Below are 18,010 nucleotides of genomic sequence, written 5' to 3' on the forward strand. Positions count from 1 at the left end.
TAAAGGTTTTGGTGGCAGGTGCCAAAATCCCCCTTTTTTTTAGTGCATTTTGTATCAACATAAATGGATAACCCAGACTGATTTTGAAGGTTCCTGTTCACAATCTGGTTTGGATAGTGCTGGTAATCTGTAGATAGCACTGATAATCCATAGATAGCGCTGATAATCCATTGATAGCACTGATCCCTTCTGGAAGCGTATCTGATCACACTCATGAGCCCCTTTCACACATGCATCTTAACCTGTAGATGTTCTGGAAATTTCCTACGTTGGTGTCTTGTGTGAACAGGAGTCGGAGTCAATTTTCCGTGTTATGTGTTCCTCCAGTTCCCTGGGTCAGGACCTAGTAAGATTTAGGGAAATCTTCCGCCATCGCTATAGTGTGAACAAAAGCAGGAGAATTCCCGAGTAAAGCACCAAAGGTTACGACGTTCCTACTCACTACACCTTTACGTGGAATGAGCAGGCCAATCACAAGAGATTCAGAGGGTGATGTGTTAAATTCTGCAACTTCATCAATTTATGGATTTGTTTGTCTATTCATTTCTTTCCAAGCCTTTTTGTTGCCGAACACAAGTAATGCTGTAAATGCAGACTTCTTTAACCGTGTATAACGTGTCCATCTTTGGAGCCTAGCTGCATTGCTTCTCTTTACTTCTCTTCAGTTTTTCATCCAAGCTTCTACTAATATTCCCCAGGCATCTGTGAATCGAGTACAAAAACATCACCAGTTTAGAAAATGTGTTTTCATACATTACGTAACATTATACATTATATGTAACATCCAATCTTGCCTAATCTGGAACTAGAATGATCATGTCATGTGTGAACAGACTCAAGGCATTTTTCTATATAGGAAACCTATGTGTGAACACGAAAAACCACTACCTAACCCAAATAATTAAACCCGGCAATGTTGTGGGTTCCATGTGTGAAAGGGACTATAGACATACACACACATCACACTATATCTGACACACACACACACACACACACACACACACACACACAATTAGGGCAGCATACATACTAAGGCATAATAGCAGGTCAAGGGCTCAGTACCTGGGTAAAACTATGCTAGTGTACCCTTTCTTAAAGTATCTTGCCTGCATTTCTCTGTGTAATCACATTGTTAAATAAACAACGTCATAAGTTGTAGACATACTGTACCTATGTACATGAACACACAAAGGTCCAATAATGAAAAAAAGTAATGGTTTACATCATTCATTGATTAAACAGCTTGAGGGAAAGAAAGACAATTGGTGCCTTTTAGTCTGGCTCTGGGGCTGTGCAAAGTGTTTCAGTTTATGGAGACTGTAGTGGTTTTCTTGGACAGTGAAAGAAACAAGCAACAGACTGGGCTTGTCAGGCAACCCACTTTGGAATTCCTTTTTTCTGCTTCCTTTCTCATCTCCTCCAAGCAGTGTGGCGGTAGTGTGGCGGATGTCTGTCCTATGATTCCGTAGCATCTTCTCTGCCTGCATTCAAGGTCTCTAGCAAGGTGCTTTGGGATTCCAGCCCATGCCAGGTATATTTGGAGTGGGACAGCGAAGGGAAGCCTTGCATGTTCAGTCACGCTCCAGTAATGAAAACCTTGGCTGGGCTTGCTTGAACATAAAGCTGCCATGATTCTTCCATGTCAGCCCTGAGCTGGGCTGTACACCTAGGACTTTAAAAACTTCCACTGTGTCTGATGACTGTTAATTGAGTGGGACATTAGGAGGGATGGGCTTGTTTGGTGGCTTATTGAAACAAATTACCATGTCTTTAGTTTTTGTTGCATTTACTGACAGGCAAAATATCTTCCTCACAGCTGGTAACCGCATTGACCGTGGCTTGCATTTCAGCTGGGAGCTAGCAGCTCAGAAAGGGTCAGATCATCAGCATATTTAATGGGTTCAGCACTTGAAGGCAAATTGCGGTCCATTGTATTCATGCAGATGATGAACAGCAGTGGAGAAGAAACCCTGTCTTGTGGACCTCTGCCAGTGTGGACTGGGCATTTGAGTAGTGATTGCCCCAATTTCATATGGCCAGCCAGATGTGTTTGGATATGCAAAGTGGGGATGGGGTCACTAAGAGCTGGCCATGATCTTTTGTGTCAAATGCCCGTGAGAAATCTGTGAAGGTATAGCATGTACATCAGGATTGGACTGGCCGCGTTATGCTACTCTTGTACAGCATTGAGTTGAGAAGAAACATTAAATCCCTTCTTCATGAATCCCAGTTGTGTGCCATAGATTGCGGGTTCTGTTCCCAGTGGAAGAATGTGCTTCAGAATACCCTTGTTATACCTTGCCTATGCAACTCAACAAGGAGATTTGGCAATAGTCCTGTGGGAATTGAAGTCTACTTCTCATTGTCACTGCACAGGCTGCAGAGCCCTTCCATTGAGTAAGGATTATATTATAGGTGTTGTAAGATAGTATTGTTTGTCCAGGCAGGAGTTAAAGTGGGTTAACACTGGTGCTAATTCCTTATCGTATGTTCTCAGGACACAGGCAAGGATGCCTTGATGCTTTCCTCCCATTCTGGCTTTAGGGTCACTTGTAAATAGTTCCATTGACTGAAGGTGTGAACGGGACCATTTACAAGTTTATTTGGCTAATCTCCAAGCTTGGGGTGGCAATGTTAAGGCCCCTCCAAACAGATGAAAAGTGAGGACTCAGGGTTTCACAGTCCTCTGGCCTCCAGCAGCATCCTGGTTCCCTGCAGCAACCATTAGCTTCTTGACCGACCTGTACCAGTTACCACTCACTGAAGTTCTAAGATCATCTTCATAATATTTCTTCTATAAGTGGCTACAGAGGCGGGCGTGAGGGCTTATGAATTGTTTACATAGAAGAAAATATAGAACATCTTACATGCATGTTTCAACATTTGATATTTCTCAATCAAGGTACCTCTTAGTAGATCACATATTTTCCAGATTTCCTTTTAACAATTTTAATCTCTTGTAGGTTGTGGTCCCAAACACTGTGTTGTCTTCATATCCTCAAGTTGGTGAGTTCTTTGATATAATCATACTCGTTAAGAATGACTAAAATATTAGTATATGTAATTTATATTTAAAAATATTTCAATTGTTATTTTAAGTACTTAATACCTCAAGCAAGAGAATGAAAGATTACAGTTATTACTGTTATTTTGCGCTACTATTGCCAGGGTGTAGAACATATATATGATGATGCCCTAGGATTTTGGTGGCCCTAAGCAAATCTGTTCAGGGGGTGGGGGGCGGTGGGGGGTGAGGGGTGCTGTTGGATTCCGTCGAGCGGGGGATGGGGGGGTGCTGCTGTGAGATTCTGTTGAACGGGGGGGGGGGGGGGTTGCTTGGTAAAATTCTTCTTACATTACATTCTTATGAAATGTTCGGTTGCCATTCCGTTTAAAATTTATACCGCTAGTTCCGCGATAGGAGATGAATAACGTAATTGCGAAAATAACGTTATTTACCTTAGATAAACATTGGATCGTGTGGCCCCCCTAGCGGTTGTGGCCCTAAACAACCGCATAGACCGTTTATACCACGGGCCAGCCCTGATGAGACACTGTAGGCAGGTGGGTGTCTGTCTCTGTCTGATTGTCCTGTCTCTTGCTTTAGGGGCCTCTGGTGTTTTTGAGATGGGAGGGGGTGTTTCAGATGTGCCAGCTGTTGAAAATGGGGCGTTCTGCACAGGATGGATTGCCCAGGCTGCACCTGCAGCCTTCCAACCTTTGGCACAGTGGCCATGCCAGGAGCCCCTGACCCATGACCCCTCTGGCCCCGCCCACACCACGGACATGTATGTGCAACCCATGTGTCCCAGCTACACTGTGGTGGGGCCGTCCTCCATGCTGACGTACACGCACACGCCCATCTTCGCTAACTTTGGGGTAAGCCACTCTGCTGACACCCCAATAATAAACTTAGCAACAGGTTTCTCTGTATTATACTTGCTTTGATCAAAAGTATGTGTACACCCCTTGGTCTGGGGCTGCTTCTCATTGTTTGGGCTAGGCCCCTTAGTTCCAGCGAAGGCAAATCTTAATGCTACAGCATACAGTCACATTCTAGATGATTCTGTGCTTCCCTAACAGTCTGGCAAAGCCCTTTCCTGTCTCAGCATGACTAGGCCCCTGGGCACACAGCGAGGTTCACATAGAAATGGTTTAGTTAAGAATGGTTTGGAAGAACTTGCACAGAGCCCAGGACCTAAACCCCATCTAACACCTTTGGGATCAGTTGGAAATAAAAATGCACAAAGGCCCACACTCCAGTTAATCAAGCAAGAGATTACAAATTATTTATCTTTATATTCAAGGCAGACATGTTTCGGCTAATGCCGTCTTCAACGCCTTTCAAGATAATGAACAAAAACAGGTGCTATTTGAGGTGTTCACCTCCCATCTCACTTGACAGATATATCAGTTATCCAACTGCACACAAACAATTAATTACATTTCATGAACTTCCCTGCACCATAATATGCAGAGGCAGAAAAAAAGTTCCTAAATATTCTGATAAACATTTGAATATATTGCAGACATGGGACATAATCGGGATAATTATTACAATAAAGCTTATTTTTAAAAAGCTAATGGAAAAATAGAAATTTGACTTCTTTAGTTATCTAACAAACAGCAAGCTCCAGCGGATTGCTGGCATGGCAGAGAAAAAAATTGTATAAATAATTTATTTTCCCCATTTCATATAATAAAGAACTGTGAAGACAATTCAAAGGAGACTATTTAGATAATTTGTGAGAAGGTTACAGTGCACTGCTATATTTATCTATCCGTACTTTTGAACAGAACAGGTTTGAGGCTGAATTCATCATTCTTCATTCCCAACTGGTGCCATAGTGCCCAGAGTATGTATACAAAATGGTTCTCGTTTAAGGATCTTTGTTCTTAATGTCCACCCCTCTTCTTCCAAGATGGACCGATTCAAAGCCAATAAGTTTAAGAGCTTGAATGTTATGGTTTGTTCTAATAAAATGTTTGGATGCAGGTGAATTGAGATCCTTCCTTCCAATGCAGCTCGTATGTTCTGACAGTCTGTTTTTAATGGTCTGGATGTCTGTCAAGCGTATTCCATTGAACATGGTCAGAAAAGAAAAGAAATTCTGTTCTTTGAATTATATGTGATACAGATCTTAATTTGGTATCTTTTGCCAGTTCTTGGGTGTGTAAATTATTGCATTCTGCACACTGAAGGCAGGGGGAACAGCCAGATGTAACTGAAAGTGTTGGCTATTTCTTAGATTAACAATCAGCCTGAACAAGTCTTTTTAAGATTGCGGGTAGGCCTATATGAAAAAAGAGGTGGGTTACAGACTTGTGTAGTTATCATAGTCTTTTTCCCAGGTTGCTGACTGCTTCATTCTGTAGCTGTGCAGTTTTTTATGACTCTTTCCGTGATATAATTAGAAGAGTCTCAGTGAAGTAAGTGGAGTTTCCCTACTGCCATCCAGGCCAGAACTGCGACCTCCACGTCACTGCCCCAGGTGGACCTGCCTGCAGACACCTCAGTGACGTACATCCCCTGGACACAGCCCCTCGCCACCGTCTCCCCCCCAGGGGTGCAGTGCGCCCCTGGGACTGCTCCCTTCTCCGGCCCCCAGCTGGTGTCCCTGCCAGTGCCTCTGCCCTTTCCAGAGCCTGACCCCCTGCAGCTGGAGCAGGCTCGTGCCACGGTGGCACATCTGCCATTGGAGCGGCTCCTGGAGGAGGACGACGACGGAGACACGTATGTGCCTGGCCCCTCCCTCTTTGACCAGAGCTCCTGACTGCTTTCAGCTCTGCCCCTGGCCCCTCCCACTTTACCCAGGGCTCCTGACTGCTTTCATCTCCGCCCCTGGCCCCTCCCACTTTACCCAGGGCTCCTGACTGCTTTCAGATCCGCCCCTGGCCCCTCCCACTTTACCCAGGGCTCCTGACTGCTTTCAGCTCCGACCATGGCCCCTCCCACTTTACCCAGAGCTCCTGACTTCTTTCCACCCCTGGCCCCTCCCACTTTGCCCAGAGCTCCTGACTGCTTTCAGCTGTACCTCGGCCCCTCCCACTATAGCCAGAGCTCCTGACTGCTTTCAGCTCCGCCCCTGGCCCCTCCTTCTTTACCCGGAACTCCTGACAGCTTTAAGCTCCGCCTCTGGCCCCTCCCACTTTACCCATAGTGCCTGATGGTCTTCAGCCTCAGCCCCTCAGCCCACTTCTCCCCTTTCAGCTTTCAGCCCCACCCATGTGTTGCTCTCGTCTTAATGCCCAGACTTGAAACTCTTGTAAAATTTGAATGTGACTGCAGTAGAGTATTTATAATTATATGTATTTTAGCATTCCAAAAGTTTCTTTGAAGTTCATGAAGCATACAGCAGGCAGAATTATGAAACTTTCATTTGGATGTTTTTCAATCAAAATTATGATATACATTTGAATGTGCCAATTGAATATTGCAGTTTTGGTAAAAGAGGAGAAAGCATTTGAATTCCATTTATGACAGTGTGCCAGTCATGCTCTCATTTTGGTAGAGACAAAGATAAAATCAGAAGTCCACCTAACTTCCAATAAATTTGACTGTGGAAAAAAACATCAAAGATGAAAATTTGCCATCTTCCTCGAGGGCTTTTTTACACAATCGCTTCCTGTGATCTTTGCTCTCACGGTCCAAGCCCAGCTGGCTTGCACTCGGAGCAGCGTTTAGTCAGCCTCCTCTCTCCGCCACGTGTGAGCAAGCTCATCTCCCACACTGGCGCTGCGCCCCGGGCCTGGCTCTTTGACACTGTACCCCTGTAGCCCCACGAGGAGAACTGATACTGCCTGGGGGACCAGAGGTCCAGCACTGCACCTGCTGCCGGTCGAACGCCCCCCACCCGCTTCAGTTACCTGTCTGGGCCTGGGGCACAGTCAACATTAATCCCCAAATGAGCCAGTCTAACCCTATAGTTTAGAGAAAGAGATTAAAGAGAAAGGAAGAAGGAATTTTTTCAGAGCATGTAAGTTTTTTTTAAATGATTTTTTTTTTTACATTTGTCAGTGTTCATATTTCTACTGTTCATAACGTCCAAAATTATGAAAACAGAAAAAAGCCCCCAGAATTATTCATAAAAGGTGGACAATCACTTTCATAAAAGGTTATCAATCTGTAAAAATAATTCTGCCTACCGCAAATGATTATATTTCAGTCAGGATGTTTAGCATAATAGGGAGGGACATAGGGGTGCATGGAGAGGGTATGCAGGTGACTTGCCTTTGTCCCATTATTTGGAAAACAAAATACCTGGATTATAATGAATTATATGTCATGACTGGAGTTGTATGATATTCTGCGCATACTGTACATGTTTTTTCATGAATTTTTTCTGTTTTTCTTCTTTGAAGCCCAGTTTGAGTCCACAGCAAATTATGAAATATAGAAAAACAACCTGTCATAATCTAGTGAGGTAATAGTGTCTTTTTGCTGAAAAGTCTAATGGCTATTTGATTGTGGGTTGCTCTGGAAAAATATATATATACATATATTTAGGTATGTGAATAAAATAAAGTGAATGCATGAACATTACATGAGTGTTGGATTTATTTTAGTGTCCTGGTTGATCTTAATATTACATCCCGTGTTGCGGAGACATTCAGAATTATGTCACTTAGGCATGTGGCACAGGGTTGAGTTTTTGCGTCTGAAAGTTGTCTATCTGCCCCATGTGATCTGTGAGCTGTTGGAGAACTGCCTATCCATCCCCAGTGATCTCTGTGAGTGCTATGAATGCTCATCACTCCCTGCCATGCTCCTTCTATAAACTCACAGCCTCCTTCAATCTGTCCAGTTCAGCCTGGGGATCTTGCAAATCCATATATATACTTTTAAATGTTGCTTTTAATTTAAATAAATAAATACATTATTATTATTATTATTATTATTATTATTAATAATAATAATAATAATAATAATAATAATAATAATAATAATAATAATGCAACACAATCATTTTTACACAGTTTTACCCTCTGTCTAAACAGATGTTTTTTCACAAGTATATGCAATGATTTATACCAATCCAAAGTAAAATTGCTACGATATTCTAATGGAAATATAACTATTAACTCTGTATCCATTTCACAGATGTTGGAGCCTAACTACATTTGCATGGAATATAGCTTATAGATGCCCATAAGCAGAAATATATGCTAACACTGCTTATTTTTATTCTAAAGGATATTGCACAGTAGGGAATTTATTGTTACATCAGGACATGTTTGTGATCTTACACCTTAAAGGGTTAAATGAATGACCCATAAACTGGTAAACATATTTTAATGTCAGGGTATTCATTATCACATATATCTCGTTCAAAAGTAGAAAATGTGGTTCTAAAATATGTTTTTCCCCTGCTGTTGCATTAATTAGAATAACACACATGTTATATTGTATGATGGATGATATTTATGTATGATACTGAACTCACCAAACCATGTTTCAGCTGTGGTTTGTCCATATTTAAAAACATTTATTCCTTTAGCCGCAGCTCCTGCACAGAATAATTGCAAAATTATGACGAAGGAGTGGAGGGCACAGCTTTTATTCAGCAAAGTGAGATGCTAACTGTCATTCCAAGCATGAGACATCATCCCAAATTCCTCTCAAGAAGTACTTCTTTGCCTTTGAAAAGGCAAAGAAAGCTGATGATTTGGGTTGATAAAACAGGGTGTGTTGCTTTTATTGCCGTAACATCAACCTCCACTCTTGTCCTACTTGTCTGGACAAGTCAATTTAGGATTGGGGCAAAATGACCATGAGGAGAAAGCTGTTTCACATTTGCACAGTAGCAACAGCTCTCTGTTGAGAGTGAACAGTAATAAGCTACATATCCAGAGCTCATGGAAGTTCCATAAAGAGCAAAAATGTAAAGGGTCATGTATGCAAATTCCAGGCAGGCCTAGTTGCCTGCATTCATGAGGAAACTTGAAAGACTCTGACTCTGAAAGAGGGGTGATTGTTGGGGTGCATTTGTGGGGAGCTTCCGTGACCAAGCAGCTCAACCTGTTTTATGAGCAATGTTGTCCGAGATGATGATGTCAGCATGGAACTCTGAGGGGAAAACATCATCAGCGATGGGCAACAGTGCAGCACATGTGCAGGATTATGGCGTCTGTGCATTAAGTCATAGCGCAAATCATAACAGGCATAACATCATAAATCATTTTACCAGTAATTTCAACCCGGGACAAGAGCAGCCAGGTTTATTAAAAACAGCACCCTACTGAGTAACTTTGCATTTGTGATTCTTTTTTTTTGTTCACTTCCTATACTCGAGTTTCCATGCTAGACTTCGAAGCTTCCTACCCTCTAGGTAGTCTGCACACTTGCATTTCAGAAAACACAGCTGCTTTAACTGCAGTTTGTAGTTGAGCCAGAGGCTAGAAAATGTTTCCAGAACAAATCACAGAGGTACAGATCCTGAACACATCCCCCTCAAAGTAAACAGTATTTTAAAATCATCAATGCACAATTTAAAAAAATAAAATAAATATGTGAAAAAACGGTTCAATAAACATGTGCTTATATTTCACGGCAATAAAATATGTATGTGGCGACCCCCTTAAGTTTGCTGTATACATATCCATACCAATTAAAACATTTACTGAAATATAACTTTTATCACAGGGTTCTAGGACTAAAGTTGAGTAGTTAGACAATTTATTAAGTTTCAGCTTCACCCAAACTCCTATCCTGGAACAGCCTTGGTCTTTTCTTGTTAATGGAATCTGAGCAAGGTCTGTGCTGGCAAAGCTGTAGAACAACCAGAAAGAGTTGGACATGGCCTACATTTTTATTCACTGATAACTCTGTCATCTGGGACAATTGAAAATTTCTGTGTAATTCTGTGTAGATATGTGACGGTCACCCAGAGGTTACTATTTGTTATAGTGATAATGGTAGGGATTTAACTCAATTAACTTAATTTAAGGCAATTACTCCAAAAGGTGAAAAATGCATTTGAAATAGAAATGGATGGCGCACTTGATTCAGCACTTTGGGGTAAATCTGTCAGTAGGCCTAAGTGAATCTTTGCCTCTACAGTGTTATTTAAAATGTGACTGTAATTCTACCACCAGCAGAGATAATGATGTCAGCTCATTTCTATATCTCATCAGACCAAATCATTTGATTTTAAATAGACAGCTTTTTTCAACACTGTTACAATTGTGTTTTATTGTTTTTTTAAAGCTGTTATGCTATGAAGTTATTTGCATGCCATCAGGGGATTACATTTGGAAGGCCAGCGCAGGGATAGGTTGTCACGGGGCTTTTCGGTTGCGTAGAACACGTGAGTGGAGCTGTCAGCGAGTCTTCTCTCACCCCGTAGGATCCTGCACATCTACGCTGCGAAAGAGATGCGCGAGCACGTCCGCGCAGTCGCTGAGAGGCTGCGGAGGCTGCACAGTGTGTGCAAGATTGATGCCAGGGAACATCGAGGAAAGGTAAGCGATAGATCCTCTCATCCCTCTATTTCTTTCTCGCTCTTCTTCCCTTCTTTTCCCCTCTCAGACTCCCTCTTGTACTTGTGGATGGGCCGCTCTTTCTCCCACCCAATGAGGAGATTAAATTGTGCCCATTTGAAATGCACTGAAATTACTTTGCTTAATTCATCTGGCACACGCACACAGCTAGGCTGGGCCTGAGTTTTTAGGATAGGTGAATACTTGTCAATCTCTTGTTAAGGCATATTCTTTTGGCTCCAAGTTGAAATATTAAATACCAGAGTGGCATGTTTTCTACGTATCTGACAACCTGCTATTAATTACAATACTTGTTTTACAACAAGAGAAATACTTCTTATTTGGAAATACTTCTCAGACATTTATTTGCCTTGGAGCAATGTTTTCTAGTCTTAAGGCCCATTTCCAACATAAACAATAACCATAACAATAATGATCACAATACAATAGTAAAGCCTGCTCAAATTAAGTTGAATGGAAGTGCCATCAATAATGATGACTATAAAAATGAATAGAACACTTAACAAAAAATAAGACTTAACAAGTAGTTAATGTCTTAACAAGTGATTTAGTCTCGTAATGAGAATTTTGTAATGAGAAATTTTATTTTTATTACTTTCTCTATAACATGACATTTTTCTTAAAGTTACTTCTTACTTAACAAGGTAAATTGCTTTAACACATTGGCAATGTTTTTGTCTTATTTAGCAAAAAATAACAGAAATATATGTCTGAATATAAGACTGCAATACTTATTTTTTGGTTTTTGCTGTATAGAATGAAAATGATTTATTAAAGTAATTTGCAATGGTATTTAATCACTCACTGCACACTCTCTGTGCCCACAGGCAACTGTTCTAGAAATACACTACATGGCCTAAAGTATGTGGACACCTGACATCCAACATCTCATCAAAATTATGGGGATTAAAATAGAGTTGGTCCACCCTTTGCTGCTATAACAACCCCCAATGTTCTGTGAAGGCTTTATACTTAATTTTGTTGCGTTGCTACATGGATTTTCTTCCATTTAGCTAGAAAAGCATTAGTGAGGTCGGGCATTTATTGGGCGATTAGGCCTGGCTTACAGCTGGCTTTCCAATCGATCCCAAAGGGGTTGGATGTGATTGTGGTCAGGTCTCTGTGCAGGCCAATCAAGTTCTTACACACCAATCTCAACAAACCATTTCTATATGGACCTTGCTGTGTGCCTGGGGGCATTGTCATGCTGAAACAGGAAAGGGCCTTCTCCAAACTGTTGGGGAAGCAAAGAATCATCTAGAATGTGATTTTATGCTGTAGCGTTACGATTTGCCTTCACTGGAACTACGGGGCCTAGCCTAAAACACGAACAGCCCCAAAATAAGAGGTTTTCAGATACTTTTGGTCAAATAGAGTATTTCTAAATGAGAAGCATTGCCTTATTTTTGGGAGTGCCTCACAATATTGATTAAAGTCAGACAATGTCCGGAACTGTGCCAGTGTCTTTCAGTTAGCATTTGAGGAGTGTCTGTTTTCTGATGATTCATTTTTATGTTTGTTCACCATAAAACCACTTCTGATACAGAGCCAGATTTATCAAGGCCTTGTTGAGCTGCACAGCTAACTATTGCCATCTGTCAGACTGCAGCATTGGTATCTACTAAGCTTGCGCAACTACCTTTTGTGTTGGCGAAATGGGTGAAAAGTGACATTGTTCGTTTTGTGCTCATTTGTCTTAATCCAGATGTAGGTTCAAGATAAAGGGCTGCAAAAACATGGGAGAATAGAATGTAAAATGTACGCATGAGCCATTAGACATGATTTATAAGACTCGGTAAGAATTTCGTCTTCACTGACCATTACTTCATGCCTGGAGAAACCATTCAAGCACTTTGATGTGGCAGCTGTTATTGGTGTTCGAAGAAGCAATTATCTTATAGTATGGCTGTGGGAATGACTGTCTGCGGCATGCATAACAATTATTGACATGCCTGAGGCAGCATGTGTGTTGGAAGTGAAAGTCCTTTGGAAATCTGAAAGGTGTGTAACTTTGAATATGATGTCAAAGTGCTTTCAGTGATATTAATACTTTATTCATTTAAATTATTAGTTATATTACTGTGGCCTCATTTTTCAAGTAGGCTACTCGCATTTTGTAGCTATAGGTTTTTAACCAAGAATTTAACCAAAAATCATCAACAGCAGTGCACTGCCCTATTTGTTGAGAGACATTGGCTGTGAGGACATCTAATCAATACTGTAATTGCTCTGGAGCTTGAAGATTACCATGTCAAATTGCAGTTTCCTCACACTTGAAACATCCAGTAAATACAGTAATGCCACTATTCAAATGAATGAGTTGTGGCTGTATTCATTTTCATAGTTCTGTCAGCAAATATGCTGCAATTTTTTTTAACCCTACTTGGCAAATCCTTAGTAAATCTGCCCCCAAATGTCTAAAAATCAATAATAGCATGTATTGCGAGTTTATTTTTATCCAGTCAGTCTTAGGTAAACATTTAAATGCTTTGTTCATGCCTGTTAGTGGTTTTCCACTTGTAATGCGATGGTTTGGTTTCTAGACACCCCTGTTGGTAGCAGTGACCACCAACCAACCGCACATTGCTTGTGACCTCATCAGGCTGGGGGCTGACGTGAATGCAGCTGACAACCGAGGCCAAACCGCTCTGCACATAGCTGCAAAATATGGCTATCCAGAGGTGATGCAGGTAATACAGCACTGACATTGTCACAGTCACAATAACCCCATCACTGACTGATTATTATTATTATTATTGTTGTTGTTGTTGTTGTTGTTGTTGTTGTTGTTGTTATTATTATTATTATTATTCTGCATCCATACTGTGGAGAGACTGGGGCATCTGTTTTAACAAGCCCCACCATGTCTGGCATGCATGTGTGCTGCTTGGCTGATGCTTTTGATGTTTTTCTGGAAGACTGAAAATGCACCAGCCCTTCACTGAAAGCAAAGAGAAAAAGTAAAAGTAGCTCTAGATGAATGGAGGAGCTAAGTCCCCTTCACTGAAGTCTGTTGTTAGCTGGTTGGCGATCTCAGATAAATCCATCAGCACCGCATGGTTTCATACACAGGCTTGGCTACCCTCATCTTATCTTCTGGGAACCAGCCTGAGGGGAGAAGGGCTTATTAACATGGAGGAAACACACTTAATGTGAAAGTTTCATCTAAAAAACCCAGATACCATTTTTGTTTTGATAGAACACAGAGATATGTCTGTTTTTCAGGATTCCCCTTGTACATTATTCTGTAAGGGAACTTTTCTAGATGACATTGCAGCACAAATTTTTATAAATGCCTAACCCATTCTGGATAGGATATTGCTGAGCTCATAATACTGGACAAGTAACGAGTTCCCAACTAATCTGAGCTGCTCATCAACTGCATAATTTAAATTTACTGAAATACGGAAACTGAAAAAATTGTGTGAATAATAGAACATCCATGTGCATTTATTTTTAAGCCAAAATTATGGACGAATATTGACTGAATCCAGGCCAAAGAATATATTTTATTTATTTTTGTTGTGAGTATAAATGAAAGCATTGGCATGATTTAACCAGAGATGTGGGTACTTACTTTGGTAGAAAAAGAAAATAACTTGGAAAAATTCCAAGCTGCAGTCTACCAGATAATGTAGATGTTTTGCATACAACACATTTTATTACATTGAAGTGCTGACTATTAAAAGTGTGACATTGACTGATGCCTTTCAGTTCACAAATGTTTATTTTATTTTATTTTGGATATCTGATAGCAGTTACAGAAAGAGGAAATGGACAGGAAAAAAAGTGATCCGACATTACACTGCTAGCATGAGTTTGTACATTGGCCACGCAAAATGTAAAATCTGTAATAATGGCTTGACAAAAAGAATTACAACTCTGACATATCTGACTCATGCAAAACAGATGGACAGGTTCAGACCAATCCAAGCTGAAAAAGTATTTGTGAGAAAAATGTAGCATCCACTTTAGTCTGAGTAATGTAATATCCGTGAGTCCAGGTCACGCTGAGACATGTCATATTTATCAGTTTTTCTCTGATATGGGCTTAGAGTTTTTGTCTTTTCTTGTCTCTGCGTAGGTTTTACACCCAGGTCTTTCAGGAAAACATGCTTCTGAAATAAACACTGAGCTCTAAATTCTTCTGCCACCTCCTCCCCTCCCGAAAAAATAGCAACAAGAAAAAAAATGGTCTTGTGATACCATTTTGTACATCTTTGACAAACGGTATGTTTCTCCATACAGCAGGCCCTGGCCTCGTTATCTGGGAAAAACTCAATCTCACATGAAACCATTACACTCTCCCTCACTGCCTGTGGCACTAGATAAGTTGACAGCCACAGCATTTTTGGCCATACATTTAAATTAAGTTGACAATGTAGACACAAATCTTTCATTCTTAAAAATAATTGATGCTGAAATATGATGTGTCTATTTTATCTTTCAGTTGAGTGGATTGTGCTGCCATTTACCAAGTCTTAAGATAAAGCACTGCATTTTGGTTCATAAACTAGAAATTCTCATTCTTAAATAAATGTGGTGTTACCAAAATCTTAGACAGATGCTTAAAATTGGTACAAGGTATTACAGTAACAGACTAAATCCCTATCAACAGCTTTCTGGGCAAGATCTGAGCCCTGATCTGGGGACATATAAGATACTAAAGCAATTTTGAACCATTTATTATCATTATTGTTCTATGTATGAATAAAATATATGCATTGCATGTGCATCCCCTCTAGTGATTAGCTGGTTGGCTGCAGGCTGACAGTTACCTTCTGTGAGAGACTCGCCTCCTCTCTGATGTGTGCTAGCTTTCTCAAGTCCCTTCAGAAGGAAGTGCCCTTTTCTCCAGAAAAGGCCACTCCCAGTGTCAACAAAACGTGAACAATGAAGCACATTGTGAATGCGTCCTTTGTAGTTCATTGTTTGTGTAATCAATAATGGAAGATTACTTCCAGTATTAGGAGTTGGCATTGTACATAATACATGATGTTCTGTCATGTTAGCAGACTGCTGTAGTGCCTGTTAGTTCCAATATTCTTGTGCACAGCTGTGCCAACAGTTTTTTTTTTCTCGCAGGCATTTATGCCCCCTTTTTCTGTTGCCAGTTTCGCCGATGTGATTTTAAGTGTCATTTCAATTCAATGGAAACGCGTGAAGAGTTTTTGAAGAGAAGGTACTGAAGAAACTCAAGTTTTGAAGATAATCCACCAGTTTCAGGAGACTAAGGGGTATTTTGGCATCGTGTATCGCTTCTTTGTTGATATGGTAGTCTTTCCTTCACTGTTTTGCTGTTTGTTCCCTTCTGAGACATGTTTGGATATCAATCTGTCATGGTGGCATTCCCAATAGTACCACATGTACCAGCCTCCTAGGAACAACCTGTATTTATTTAAGCACTCTCAGCTTGAACAAGTAAACACTTGGTTGTGTGGAAATGCAAACACAATGCAAGGAAATAGTGCCAAATGAGGGCAGCGTTTGCCCAGTGACTAAACATGTGCAATGGATGTGAATGGACATGCTTGGCACAATCTGTACTTCAGCAATTTGCCCTTAGCAATGTGTTAGTTTTAGATGTGCATAGTGCATGTGAAAGTCTTCATTTCTATTACTGGCTGTTGCTGATAAAATTATTTAAGGGAAGTTCAATCTGAAGACAAACCCAGTTCATCCAGTTTGCTCAGTGCATATACCCCTGAATTTAAAAATCTATGCATGTATGATATGTATGTAACCCCACAGTGTCAGAGCAGGTCTGCCCAACCCTGTTCCTGGAGATCTACTGTCTGCCAGGTTTTCACTCCAACTTTACTTTGGCCCACCCGATTCTACTAATTAGCAGCACAATGAGATGTCTAGCCGTTGAATGAAGTGTGGCTTTGTTAGGGTCGGAGTGAAAACTTACAGGACTGTAGATCTCCAGGAACAGGGTTGGTGGGCAGCCCTGTGTAAGAGAGAAGGAAAGTGAGTGTATGTGTGTGTGTGTGTGTGTGTGTGTGTGTGTGGGCATGTTTTACTATCTTTGTGAGAACCAAATGTCCCCACAAGGATAGAAAGATGAGGAAAACTACGCAAGGTGGGGACTTTTTGCTGGTCCCCACAAGTTCAAGAGGCTGTTTTAGGGTTAGGACTTAGGGTTAGGGTTAGGGTTACAATTAGGTTAAGGTTAGGGTTAAGGTTAGGCATGTAGTGGTTGGGGTTAGGGTTAGGGTTAGAGGTTACGGAATGAATGTAAGTCAATGGGAAGTCCTCACAATACAAACATGTGTGTGTGTGTGTGTGTGTGTGTGTGTGTGTGTGTGTGTGTGTGTGTGTGTGGGTGTGTGTGTGTGTCTGTGTGTGTTTGTGTGTGTCTATGATCAGTGAGTTCAGATTGAATAATTAACTCTGACTGATCATTCAGATTGATTTAGTCCACTTCCCTTCTGAATCACTGATTCAAAATGGGTCACACAATCCAGCCTCTGAATATGTATTTAGTGTGGCAAACAGCCATTCCTGCTTTTCTACCAAAAGCAGGAATGGAATCTGGTTTGTTAAATTTATCTCATGACGAGGTATCTGGGGGGTGGGGGGTATCTGGGGGGGGAGCCAAATGTGCACAGCCCACATGAGTGCCTGAAAGGAAGCCCCCATCCATCTGTCATCAGTACTGAAGGCCCCAGGGATCAAAGCCATAAATAAAATGCACTTTATTGATGTGATGATAATATGTTCACAGTTCCACAGATGTGCTCTCCATTTATATGGTTGGATTGTACATTTATCAGCTGGTATAAAATGCTTTGCTCTAGGTCCGGGGTCTGCAACCCTGGTCCTGAAGAGCCACAGACTTTGTTGGTTTTCATTGTTACTCTGCACTTAATTAATCAATTAGAGCAGTTGAATATACAGTTCACCAGGTTACTTGGGTCTGAATTGGGTGCTGACTTTAAGGTGAAACCAAAAAACGAGCAGCCCTTGTGGCTCTCCAGGACCAGGGTTGCAGACCGTTGCTCTTGGTCATAATAGCCATGTGCCCGACCAGAAACATTGATCCAGTACACACTGGAAGGCTGAAACCCTGTTGTCACAACGAAAATACAAATACCTTCCCTGTTGTTTCATAGGTGTTGGTGTCCACATCATCGACGCTGGATTTGCAAGCATTCGACTTTGAAGGTAAATTTTTAAAGACTGGATTCACACTTGGCAGTAGGCATGCAGTACCGTACGTGGGAAGCACATATCCACAATGAAACAACTCTTTTTTTGTCAGCTTTGTTAAATGATGTTTAATTCTATTTATTTTCCTGGATGGTGATATCTAAGGCCACAGCCCACTTCACTGTGCCGTTCTGTCCCACAATCGACTACATCACGAAACGCAGCGAAACCTCAAAGCGCACGTGAAAGGCTCGGAAGAGCTGGAGATGGGGAAATTTAAGGTGATGAACTGCATCATGCTGCTGCTGCAAGCAGGATCTTGCCTCTCCGCCCAGGTGAGGACAGCGCACACGCA

At 41.3% G+C, this 18,010-nt stretch overlaps 1 protein-coding gene across 2 annotated transcripts in view; it reads left to right on the plus strand.

The window, feature by feature from the left end:
* The window catches only part of LOC135235946 (NF-kappa-B inhibitor delta-like), a 38,107-nt gene that overhangs the window by 16,136 nt on the left and 3,961 nt on the right, over positions 1-18,010 (plus strand). For both annotated transcript variants that reach the window (XM_064302027.1, XM_064302026.1), the window contains exons 3-9: positions 2,964-3,006; positions 3,608-3,879; positions 5,460-5,734; positions 10,347-10,461; positions 13,044-13,190; positions 17,619-17,670; positions 17,821-17,990. In XM_064302027.1, the coding sequence (XP_064158097.1) occupies positions 2,964-3,006; positions 3,608-3,879; positions 5,460-5,734; positions 10,347-10,461; positions 13,044-13,190; positions 17,619-17,670; positions 17,821-17,990 (1,074 nt within the window). The remainder of the gene's footprint in view (positions 1-2,963; positions 3,007-3,607; positions 3,880-5,459; positions 5,735-10,346; positions 10,462-13,043; positions 13,191-17,618; positions 17,671-17,820; positions 17,991-18,010) is intronic.

Source organism: Anguilla rostrata, chromosome 12 (genome assembly GCF_018555375.3).
Source record: "Anguilla rostrata isolate EN2019 chromosome 12, ASM1855537v3, whole genome shotgun sequence".
Taxonomy (NCBI): domain Eukaryota; kingdom Metazoa; phylum Chordata; class Actinopteri; order Anguilliformes; family Anguillidae; genus Anguilla; species Anguilla rostrata.